This window comes from Microcaecilia unicolor, chromosome 4 (genome assembly GCF_901765095.1).
Source record: "Microcaecilia unicolor chromosome 4, aMicUni1.1, whole genome shotgun sequence".
Classification (NCBI taxonomy): domain Eukaryota; kingdom Metazoa; phylum Chordata; class Amphibia; order Gymnophiona; family Siphonopidae; genus Microcaecilia; species Microcaecilia unicolor.
The window spans coordinates 24,804,603-24,817,559 of NC_044034.1; the positions used below are offsets into that span (position 1 = coordinate 24,804,603).

At 41.4% G+C, this 12,957-nt stretch overlaps 1 protein-coding gene across 1 annotated transcript in view; it reads left to right on the forward strand.

Annotated features, from left to right (window-relative positions):
- Positions 1–12,957, forward strand: part of UVRAG (UV radiation resistance associated) — a 205,852-nt gene that overhangs the window by 156,165 nt on the left and 36,730 nt on the right. Inside the window, exon 13 of the mRNA XM_030200046.1 lies at positions 817–895. Within this exon, the coding sequence (XP_030055906.1) occupies positions 817–895 (79 nt within the window). The remainder of the gene's footprint in view (positions 1–816; positions 896–12,957) is intronic.

Sequence of the window (12,957 nt, forward strand, 5' to 3'; positions counted from 1 at the left end):
GACCTTAGAATCATCAGCCTGCAAAATTCTGGTGCAAATATTTAAAAAAGAAAGAGAGAAGACTTATGCGATCAGCATCTGTGCTGATCTTATAACTCCCGGTGCATTATTTTAACACTTACCACTTTGGTGACAAACCATGGTTAACTGGCACTGTATAGCAAGTCCTCAGAGTCCTTGCTTCAATAATTCAGCTCAGCCTTACTTGCTCTCTGTCTGGGCAGAGGTTAGCAAGGCTTACACTGACACACGCATGGGCCAGTAGCATCAGAGGTCATCACGTGATTTACTGGTGCATGTGTGTGATGACCTCCACTGGCTGCACATGGAGGTTGCCACACACATGTGCCAATAGATCAGGTGACCTCTGCCCAAGCAGAGAGCAAGTGCGTCTGCACTGAATTATTGAAGCGAGGAGGCGGCAGTACTTGGATGTCTTGGAGGACCCTGGTTAGGTAGGTGATCCTTACAGACCTGGAGGAGATTCCACGGCACACCTGAGGAGCAGCTGCAGCACACCAGTTGAAACATCCTTCTCTACAGATTTGGGGATATGTGTACATAGGGTATGAACGGGAGGTGAAACTATATAAGCTGAGAGTCAAGGTGTTGAGGGGTTATTAAACTTGGGGTGGGGGCAGAGGAAATAGACTCCACATAATGTTTGTGGGAGAGAGCCCTGGGGCTGTGGAAGATGAAACTCAGATGTGTAATGCTTCCGTTAACTTTGATGCTGTCAGCAGTTTTAAATTGTTATTATACTATTATAATTGCTGGATTTCATAAATTAAAATAACTTTTATTTTCTTTCCTCAGATTTCCTTTGTACCCTAAAGGAGGAGAAAAATTACAGTTTGACTATGGTGTGTACCTTTTGAACAAAAATATAGCACAGGTATTTATCACTGTTTATTCCCTTTTGCTTCTAATGCTAAACATGCATAATTTTTTGTAAAGATATGTCAGGAATAATGCTTCCAGATCTGAAACATTTTGAATATTTGCTGCAAAGTTTGTATTTTATAATACGGTCATTCTTTTGAATACTATAAAATACAATTGCCATTTGAAGTATTGCATCAGTTGCCTTATTTTTAAAGTAATGTCAGCTGGTCAAGTTTGAGTCTTCCTTCTTACAAAATTTAAGAAATTATAGTTTATCCTATCGTTATGAAGTGGATGGTACATCTCATGAGCCTGCTGTGTTTCAGCCTCAAGCTTCCCCTAACCTAAGCACGTGAATTGCTGAAAAGAATTAGAATTGGTACTAAAATACATTTACAAGATTATCTGAAAATCATAAATTTTTTTTGTTACATTTGTACCCCGCGCTTTCCCACTCATGGCAGGCTCAATGCGGCGGGCAATGGAGGGTTAAGTGACTTGCCCAGAGTCACAAGGAGCTGCCTGTGCCAGGGAATCGAACTCAGTTCCTCAGTTCCCCAGGACCAAAGTCCACCACCCTAACCACTAGGCCACTACTTGACTGTGCTTTTTACTGAATAGACAGCTATTTGAAGGCTTTTTCATTGCATGTTGTTTTGTAATTTTTTTTAACTACCTCTCGCCAAAAACAACTTATTTCCTTAGGTATGTTTTTGGGAATTGTTTTCTTTACTAATCATTTGGCATATAGAATTTTTTTTCTTTCCATTTCACAGGTACAGTCTGTTATGCATTTGTTTTTAAGTTTTTTTAATTTTCTGAAGGAGATTTATTTCACTCTGGACTCAATTTCAAAAGAGACAAATGTCCAAAAAGTGGCATAAATCTACATTTGGACGTTTTTCTCACTTTCAAAACCAATTTTTAGATGTTTTTCTATGAAGTCCATCAGAAGAGCGATTAAATCACAAGGAGGCATGTCAGAGGCATGCTAAGGGCGGGATCTGGGCATTCCTAACACTTGAATGTTTTTCTGCCATATTGGAATAAATCAAAAACATCCAGGACTATAAGCTGAACGTTTTGGTCTAGACCTGCTTTATTTAACGAATAAGCTACAAAAAGTGCCCTAAATGACCAGATGACCACTGAAGGGAATCAGAGATGACCTCCCCTTACTCCTCCAGTAGTCACTAACCCCCTCCCACCCCCAAAAATATGATTTAAAACATTATATACTAGCCTGTGAGATGTTATACTCAAGTCCATTAGAGTAGCATGCAGGCCCCTGGCGTAGTCTAGTGGTGGGTGCACTACGCTGCAGACAGGTGGACCCAGGCCCATACCTCCCCCTACCTGTTACACTTGTGGAGGAAACTGTGAACCCTCCAAAACTCACTAGAAACCCACTGTACCCACATATAGGTGCCTCCATCCATAAGGGCTACTGTAGTGGTGTACAGTTGATAGTAGTGGGTTTTAGGTGGGTTTGGGAGGCTCAGTAGACAAGGTTAGGGAGCAATGCTGAGGTGTATACCTAGGAGCATTTATTTTTAGTCCGGTGCAGTGCCCTCTAGGGTGCCCCATTGCTCTGCTGGGATGTCTGTATGGCCAGTCTACCTAGAATGCTGGCTCCTCCTACATCCCAATGACTTGATTTTGTTTTTTTCACTTTCCAAAAATGGACCAAAAAGATAAACACACTGAGCACAACAAACGTTTTTCTGTTTTGAAAATGGCTATATGTGCCCTATTTACATTTTGGGTGTTTTTAGCAAAATGTCCAAAGTAGGACATAGATGACATATTGAAAATGCCCCTCTACGTAACTTTGTAAGTCTAATTGTTTTGAAAATATGCCTCCATGTGACTTTTCCTCACCATATCAGAAAAGCAGATTAGCAGTCTCAGTTTTGGTCCCAACTGTAAATAGATGAAGTCCATCAATGATTGTGAGGATATTTGCCTTAGACATATTAATATATGTGTTTCTGATCATCTGTGCACTTGATTTCAGCCGTATTAGAAGGAAAGTACTCCCAGAGGCATCTCTTAGGTTGGAGGGGATAAAATATGCATTTCCATTCTGTAGCTTCCCACTATGTTTGAAGGCTGGTATTCTGAGTGTGGACTTTCTCTCTTCTCTGCTCAGATTGCATACACATCCTAGCATTTCTTCAGGAAGGAAAAATTCTAGACCTAGGCCTTAGTGAAGTTCATGATCTGGTGCAGGAGGTAACGGTGCTGCGGCCATTTGATAACAGTGATCATAATATGATCAGATTTGATATTGGCTTTGGAGTGAGTACAGACAGGAAATCCAATACGTTAGCGTTTAACTTTGAAAAAGAAGACTATGCTAAAATGAGAAGAACGATGAAAAAAAAGTTGAGCGGCTGCGAAAGTCAAAAATTTACATTGGGCATGGATACTGTTCAAAAACACCATCCTGGAAGCCCAGGCCAAATATATTCCATGTGTTAAAAAAGACGGAAGAATGACCAAATGGCAGTCGGCATTGTTAAAAAGTGAAGGAAGCTGTTAGAGCTAAAAGAAAATCCTTCAGAAAATGGAAGAAGGAACAGACTGAAAATAATAAGAAACAGCATAAGGAATGTCAAGTCAAATGCAAAGTGCTGATAAGGAAGGCAAAGAGGGACTTTGAAAAAAAGATTGTGTTGGAGGCGAAAACACACAGTAAAACATTTAGGTATATTAAAAGCAGGAAGCCAGCAAAAGAATCGTTTGGACCGCTAGATGACCGAGGGGTAAAAGGGGCGATCAGGGAAGACAAAGCCATAATGGAGAGATTAAATGAATTCTTTGCTTCGGTCTTCACCGAGGAAGATTTGGGAGAGATATCGGTGCCAGAAATGGTAGTCAGAGCTGACGAGTCAGAGAAACTGAATGAAATCTCTATAAACCTGGAGGATGTAATGGGGCAATTTGACAAATTGAAGATTAGCAAATCTCCTGGACCGGATGGTATCCATCCCAGAGTACTGATAGAATTGAAAAATGAACTTGCGGAACTATTGTTAGTAATATGTAATTTATCTTTAAAATCGAGCGTAGTACCGGAAGATTGGAGAGTGGCCAATGTAATGCAGATATTTTTAAAAAGGTTCCAGAGGAGATCCGGGAAATTATAGACTGGTGAGCCTGACGTTGGTGCCGGGCAAAATGGTAGAGACTATTATAAAGAACAAAATTACAGAGCACGTTCAAATACATGGATTAATGAGACAAAGCCAACATGGATTTAGTGAAGGGAAATCTTGCCTCACCAATCTATTACACTTCTTTGAAGGGGTGAACAAACGTGGATAAAGGTGAGCCGGTCGATATTGTGTATCTGGATTTTCAAAAGGTGTTTGACAAAGTACCTCATGAAAGACTCCAGAGGAAATTGGAGAGTCATAGGATAGGAGGTAGTGTCCTATTGTGGATTAAAAACTGGTTAAAAGATAGAAAACAGAGAGTAGGGTTAAATGGTCAATATTCTCAATGGAGAAGGGAAGTTAGTGGGGTTACCCAGGGGTCTTTTCTGGGACTGCAGCTTTTTAATATATTTATAAATGATGTAGAGATGGGAGTAACTAGTGACATAATTAAATTTGCTGACAACACAAAGTTATTCAAAGTTGTTAAATCGCGAGAGGATTGTGAAGAATTACAAGAGGACCTTACTAGACTGGGACTGGATGTCTAAATGGCAGATGACATTTATTGTGAGCGGAAAGAGGAACCCGAACTATAGCTACGTAATGCAAGGTTCCACGTTAGGAGTCACCTACCAGCAAAGGGATCTAGGCGTCGTCATTGATAAAACCCTCTGCTCAGTATGTGGTGGTGGCTAAGAAAGCAAATAGAATGTTAGGTATAATTAGGAAAGGAATGAAAAACAAAAATGAGGATGTCATAATGCCGCTGTATTGCTCCATGGTGCAACCGTACATCGAATATTGTGTTCAATTCTGGTCACCGCATCTCAGAAAAGATATAGTGGAATTAGAAAAGGTGCAGAGAAGGGCGATAAAAATGATAAAGGGGATGGAACGACTTTCCTATGAGGAAAAGCTAAAGCAGCGAGGGCTCTCTTCAGCTTGGAGAAAAGACGGCTGAGAGGAGATATGATAGAGTTCTATAAAATAATGAGTGGAGTGGAACGAGTAGATGTGAATCTTTCAAAAAATACTAGGACTAGGGGGCATGCGATGAAGCTACAAAGTAGTAACTTTAATATGAATCGGAGTAAAGTTTTCTTCACTCAACATGTAATTAAACGCTGGAATTCATTGCCAGAGAATATGGTAAAGGCGGTTAGCTTAGCGGGATTTTAAAAAAGGTCTGGATGGCTTCCTAAAGGAAAAGTCCATAGACCGTTATTAAAATGGACTTGGGGAAAATCCACTGCTTATTTCTCGGATAAGCAGCATAAAATATATTGAACATTTTTGGGATCTTGCCAGGTATTTGTGACCTGGATTGGCCACTGTTGTAAACAGGATGCTGGGCTTGATGGACCTTTGGTCTTTCCCAGTATGGCAATATTTATGTTCTTATGTTCTAACTGCTGGTAGTTAATGATTGCTAGGCAACATCATTCAAAGCTTTTGAACTAGAGGTGTGCATGGCCACATAATCTGGTCCCCATCCCCAGTCAGTTCTATTATGTCCTTACTCCAGCTTCATCGTATTAGTACTATCATCTCGCCATCCCTGCTCAGTTCTTTTCCGTCCCTTCACATCCCCTCAATTTTTTTTACCATCCCAATCCCCAACCCACATTTAAAAGATCTTGTAAATTCAAACAAAACATAAAATATGTCTTGTGTAACTTTGTTAAATATGTCACAAAAACATATATATTAACATGGACTGCGAGAAAACATTAATTTCAAACTATGTGAAAATAATAAACCATCTACAGAGTCAGAGCTAGGTTCCATTCTGCGTTGCTCAACTGTTAATCCTGCAACTGAGAGAAAACATTCTGATGATATGCTGGTGGCAGGAGCTCCGAGCAGGGAACGAGCAACCCATGTCTGTTTCGGCCACATATAGGACCTCTGTTGCCGGTAGGTAGGTAATAAGAGATGAGCAGAATTCCGTGTCCGAGCTTGATATGTATGTATCCACTTCATTGATCACTAAAGCTGTTTCCTGGCTCTTGAATAAGTCTCCAAAAAATCTGCCTCTGATTCTTCTCATTTTAGATGTTTGTTGGTGGTTCGGCAATTGATGCACCTCGACTACAGCTTGATGTGCTGTCAGTGTTTGCAGTTTGTTTATGGCACTGTTCTGCCCTTTGACTGTCATCAGATCTAAACAACCCTTCAGTCTTGGATCTAGCAGCATTGCTGCTGCGTATGTCTTTGTAACTGTAAAATAGTGATCCAGATGATTCTTTAAGGATGCTATCATGTGGCTGTCTGAGCTTGCAGTTATCAGATGCCATTTCAACCGATATTTTGTTGGGATCACCAGATGTAGTGAGGGCTTTAGTATCTGTCAACATTATTATTTGTTACATTTGTATCCCACATTTTCCCACCTATTTGTAGGCGCAATATGGCTTACATAGTACCAGAAGGCGTTTGCGGATTCCGGTGTGAACAAATACAATGTGATACTGTGGTAAGATAAAGTTCATATGGCAGAGCCACATTAGGAATCATAGAGCGGAAGAGTTGTGTTATGTTCATTACATGCTTTAGTTTTCTTGTGTAGTTTTCTTGTGTGGATGGGAGGGGAGGCGAGGGGAGAATCGCGGTTCATTTAAACACATAATCACTATTACATGATAGCCTTACTAGCACCCATTTCATTTTTTAGCGAAACAGGCTTTTTTATTGCTTGTTTCAAATAGAACTGTACCAAATAGCATATTTTACTATTTGGCTGAATACAACTAATGAAAAATATTATTATTCAGCTGAATACGAATACCGATTGTGATTAGTGGGCATTGAGCTTTAATATAACAAACAATAAAAGAAGCAACGTGAAATCAGAGATCAAGTGTTTATTTCAGGATTTGGCACAGTAGAGCCCCGGATTACTTGTATTCAAATTTAAATCACAATTTGGCCAAAAACAAATAAAGTATTCGGGGCACTCTTTTGTAGCCCTGTCAAATGGTTCCAACACCATAACAACTTCTGCCAGCAGGCAGTCATCAATTGCATAGAGTTTGGTCATGATCTGCTTGATTGCACCTGGTTCAGTGGCAGTTGCATGCAGCTCCTCCATGTTCTCTGCCACAGATTTCAGTGTCGGTAGAATTCTGTTCCATCAGGTTGACGTACACAACTTGAGCATTCTCGTCGATGAACAATTGACTTTTGTTCGCTTAGTGAGTGTAACCACCTCCTTGTACAGTGATACAAGCTTGCTTACCTTGCTGAGAAGGTCATTTGGATCAACTTCAGTTTTTGATTGCTGGAGTCCGTGAGAGAGTACAAGATTGATATTATGACCTGTACAATTCTATCCAGACCCCATCTCGAAATGCTGCTTTCATATTAGCTGCATTATCGGTCAGACAGAGAGACTAGAATGGTGGAGATTATACACTGCCAAAATGCTTGAGACGAATTGACAGATGTTCTCACCAGTTTCGGTGGTCTCCCTCATTGCCAAAATTGCTGAACACATGCACCAGTTTTAATCAAGGTGAGCTCCTCTTTTGTTTTGTTTTTTAAGCTGAGGTATTGGTGTCAGGTTTCCAAGTCAAGGTGTACACAGGAACATAATCGGGTCCCCATTCATTTTTTATCTTTCCCCATGGTAGTAATGGCTTTTTGTCCCAATCCCCACACACCTCTATTTTGAACTTCCAGCTTGAGGGGTTCCTTCAAGGTCGTATGTGACAAGTCACACACTACCTTCACTGGAAAAAGAAGAACCAATCTCCACACATCAAAAGCGCAGAACAAAACAGTAGAGATGACCAGAAGCAAACAATGGTGTAAAGGTGTATTTATTAGATGTTTTCTAAAATGATTCGACACTGGCTGTGATTCAACTTGTAAGGCCTGCTTCAGGAGTCTGCATACATATCATAGCAAACTGAAAAACACCTTGACAGCCTTGTAGGTCCAAAACCTACCCAAAAAAATCAAACCTCCTCCTACAAGTTCTCCAAAATATATTTGAGAAAAAACGCTTGCCGATCACAACAGAAATGTCTTCCAGAATCTCGACTGCTCATGTGTGGAGTGTTCTTTAGTACTTTTCTTGCCAGCATTCTACTGTTCAACAAGTATTAGAAGCAGTGAGAATTCTGAATTATTGGGACACCTATGTGCTAAGCTAAGTGCCTTCTGGTTTTTGTTTTTGATGTTTTGAAGATTTGAAAAATGTAAGCATTGAAATATATTTAGCTGTGTATTCTCTGTCTGCACAGGGTGGATGAATGGAGTTTTCTTGACCAGTGGAGTGGTGTTTTTCCCTTGACTGTACAGCAGTTTTGCAGTGAAGCTGCAGTATAGGGGTTCTCTGAGGTCTTTTCTCCATTTTTTTCTTGCTTCTGCTTCTTTTGTATTGTACTGTATTCTCTGATTGTGTTTGGTAGTAGGCCTACATTTATAAGCAAAGCTTTAAAACTCCAAAATTAAGACAAAGTTATAGCTGAAAATATATGCTCATAAGTTTGGCTGAAAATAGGTTACACACAGCTCTTTTTGAATATTGGGTTCCATGTAAATATAACATTTCTATGGTCTGGTCCAATGTCTTAGGCATAGTCCTGCAGCCTATAGGAACCAACTTCAGATCTCTTATCCACTGAGTCTGGGTGCTTTACAGAGGTGGCATGTTGGTGCAACAAGGATGACATCTTGTGTTCCATCTTACAATAAGATGTCTGTTGTCTGGTGGTATTTCTTTGAAGAAAAATTCATTCTTTAGAAGCATTAAGTTATGACTCATTTAAAGTTGTGGCTTTCTGTATATAGTTTTGAAAGAGCCTTTTGTACGTGTTTGGAATGGTGTACTGTTGTTCTTGTGAAATGTGTCTTAAATTAATACATTTTTTCATAATTGTTTCAAAATGTTAGTATGAAGAAAAACTGGCATTTTCAATTAAAACAAATGACTTTTCTTATAAGACTATCCAGTGTCTTACATTTTTTTTTAATTTTTCATATCCAGTTGCCCAGATCAGTTCTGTTGAGCATATCTAATGTAATTTCAATTGTACTGTGTTTTTATCCACTTTTTATCATAATAGAATGTTTAGATCATATCCTTCTTTACAGCACATTATGATTTCACTGTGAAAACTACATATAATTCTGTCTTTTAAAGAAAAATTTATTTATGAACAAAAATAAAAAGATAGAACTGTGTGCAGGTAATTCTTTGCTGGAACCAGTTAAATGCTTCTATTGTCACATGCTTTATATTGAAACTTTATAACCCATGAACACATGAAGAACAATTTTATACCCGTGTGCCTAGGCTATTTTATAAAGGCACACGGGTATAAAATTGTTACACCTGCTATGTAAAGCAACACATGCACCTGTATATCTTTTGTAAAATAGCTTTCCTGAAAGCTTCCACAGTTGCACTTGCATAGAGACAGATGTAACTTTTCCACCTGACATAGCACGGTTATGTGTGTATTTTATAACATGCATGTGTGTAATCCCCCATTATAATGGGGATTAGTAAAGAGTATAAGAGAACTCTCCAGAGTTACTGAGGGGACAATTCTAAGGTTATGGGTTGTGAGGGATCCAGCCCAAAAGGGTGGCTTCCTGGGTAAATTGCAGAGGGAAATGTTCTTGGTTGTTGAATGACAGTAGGGGAGGAGTTTAGAGTTGATAAATAGTATTGGGGTTTGCATTAGGTCTGTAGTTGCCTCTACCCCCACTGGGGGACCCTTGTAAAGAGGGGGGGGGAGTCCTGGATGGGTTCTAGAAACTAAGGCTGACCAAAGAGGAAGGTTTCTGCTAGTAAAGCATTAACCATGAAGTGGAGGAGTGCTCCAGGTGGAAAGTAGGGGATACCAGCCTGGGAGCAGGGACAGAAAGAGCCTGTTCAGAGCAACAGGTAGTAGTCCAGAGAGGTACTCCTTTTGAGGAGAGTGTGGACCTTTGGAGGTCTGGTCCAAAGGAAGATCTGCTTGATGCACAAGTGCTGCAGGCACAGCCTTAGGTTGTTTCACCTAGAAAGGATGGGTATGGACAAGAGGAGCTGTAAATATGTACATACTGTAGGATAATAAAATTGAACCCGAGAAGATACACCATATCCCTGAGTTCGCTTCTGGCTTTATAATTATTGAATATCAAATTGGATTATAAATTGACTGTCTCTAAAAGGATTTGAACTGCCTGTTGCAGAATGTTTCAGTAAAGTTCTGGTTGTTTCACATGAAACCTTGGACAGTGCATAAGTACATAAGTATTGCCACACTGGGACAGACCAAAGGTCCATCAAGCCAAGTATCCCGTTTCCAACAGTGGCTAATCCAGGTCGCAAATACCTACCAAGATTCCCAAAAAGTTCAATACGTTTTAGGCTGCTTATCCCAGAAATAAGCAGTGGATTTTCCCCAAGTCAATTTAATAATGGTCTATGGACTTTTCCTTTAGGAAGCCATCCAGAACTTTTTTTAAACCCCACTAAGCTAACTGCCTTTACCACATTCTCTGGCAACAAATTCCAGAGTTTAATTACATGTTGAGTGAAGAAAACCTTTCTCTGATTCGTTTTAAATTTACTTGGTCTGTATGATGCTTTCCAGTGTTAACCCCCCCCCCCCCCCCTTCCTCTCTAAATTTGCTCCACCCTCTTCTTCTGGTTTGTGTAGTAGACGTCCTTTTAATCAGTACTGCAGAGCTTCTATTAGTGGAATTTAGGAATATCAAAAAACAACTTCCACGGAATCAACATTCTCATCAGAGCCCTCATGAAAGGGCCTGAGTGCTTGCTTCACTAAAGCTGCAGTCTTCCTTTTGACTACTGTCTATCTCAGTAGCCATAATCTGTCCATGAAGTGTATCCTGTCTTTCTTTAAGGGGTCAGGTAGATTATTTCTTCTAAGTTTATCAGACCATCATGGATTCTTATCTTCCAATATGCCTTGTATATTATCAGAATTCTATTTCTTATCCAATATTATATTTACATTTCAGTGTGATTAGGCATGATTCTCAGTAGTATTTAGGGGCAGATGCACTAAAGCTAAATGAGCCTTTAATGACCCTCCAACGAGGAAAATTTGATCCGTTGCATGCATCAAAGGGCTTTTACCGAGGAAGCCAGCAGCTAACGAAAACGGAATGGAGATGAGCAATTAGTGTGAAAACCCCATTGAAACGACATGCACTAACCTTTTCCGATTGCCTTTACGCAGGAAAAAGGCAGGAAATCTAACGAGAGGTCTGGACCTCTCGTTAGGACAGCTCTGTGCCAGGAAAAATCATTAAGTGAAAAAATAAACAAACTTTGAGCCAATCCCAGCGCATTAGCAGAGCTAAAAGTGCTGTGATTGGTCCAAAGGACGTCAGAAAACACATCAAATAAAAAAAATTAAAAAAGGATCGGGAGGGGGCAAGGGCGCTCATCAGGAGCGTCCTGTATGGACGGCCTTGCCCCCCCCCCCGCTGCTCCCCACTTTCCGCCACTCCCCCCCCCCCCCCGAAAAAGCAAAATGCTAGCTGCCCCGGTCCCCCTCCCTTCCTGTTCCTGTGTTCTGCAGAGCTAACTCCGCCTCCCGTCATTCTTTCGCCCCGTGCCCCGCCCCCACTGCCCCCCCTGAGGTCGACTACGCCGCTCCCCCCCTCCACCGAGACCCCCCTCCCTATTAACGACCCGAGCAGCGCCTCTCACCTCTTTCAGAAGCGCTGCACGGGCAGGAAGATCTATTGTGTTGGTTGTAGAGTCTCCATGACGTCTCTTCTTCCCTGGCCCAGGCCCCGCCTCCTTCTGACGTAAGTAACCTACGTCAGAAGGAGGCGGGGCCTGGGCCAGGGAAGAAGAGACGTCATGGAGACTCTACAACCAACACAATAGATCTTCCTGCCCGTGCAGCGCTTCTGAAAGAGGTGAGAGGCGCTGCTCGGGTCGTTAATAGGGAGGGGGGTCTCGGTGGAGGGGGGGAGCGGCGTAGTCGATCTCAGGGGGGGCAGCGGGGGCGGGGCACGGTGCGAAAGAATGACGGGAGGCGGAGTTAGCTCTGCAGAACACAGGAACAGGAAGGGAGGGGGACCGGGGCAGCCAGCTAGCATTTTGCTTTTTCGGGGGGGGGGGGGGGGGAGCGGCGGAAAGTGGGGAGCAGCGGGGGGGGGGGGGGCAAGGCCGTCCATACAGGACGCTCCTGATGAGCGCCCTTGCCCCCTCCCGATCCTTTGTTTTTGGATTTTGCTGACCGGGTAGCCACGTGTATGTGTTGTGGCTTTTTTGTTTGTTTGTTTTTACGTTTGCAGCATGCGCAGAGCAGCCAGCAAAACGCTTGGCTGCTCTGCGCATGATTTAGGGGCCGATTACCGATGTGTATTGTGATTCTTTGATACATTGTACGTTTGAATACCGATCTGAGCATGTGTGACTTTTTTTTTTGGTGCATTCTTCGTTTTTTAAAAATCGTTAGGGACTTTAACAATTTTGATTTTTTACGTTTGGTTGCTGCATCTGCCTCTTAATTGCCAGATAACAAATGCACACACCAGGTGCTGATGCTACTTAATTCAGATTGAGTGTAGCAGGAAGTAACATCAGCACATTGAGACCAGTGTTACTTTATTATCTTTATAATAAACTGGGATCATTTGAAGGCTGTCAAGAACAGAGAGAGCTGCAGCAGGAAGATGGAAGTACCGGACAGCTCAGCTTTATATTACTTTAAGAAGAGGTGAGAAGTGGGTACCCCTTCTTCCATCAAAAAGATACAATGCCAGAAATAGTGTAGGATAGTTTTAAACATACAAATTGCATGTAGGAAATAGAGCTAACAAATACAGTAATGCTACTTGCAGTTTTCAAAGAGAAAGTATCTGCATACTTTCTTTTAAAATTACCCCCCAACCCCACATGCACACAACATTTTCAAAACAA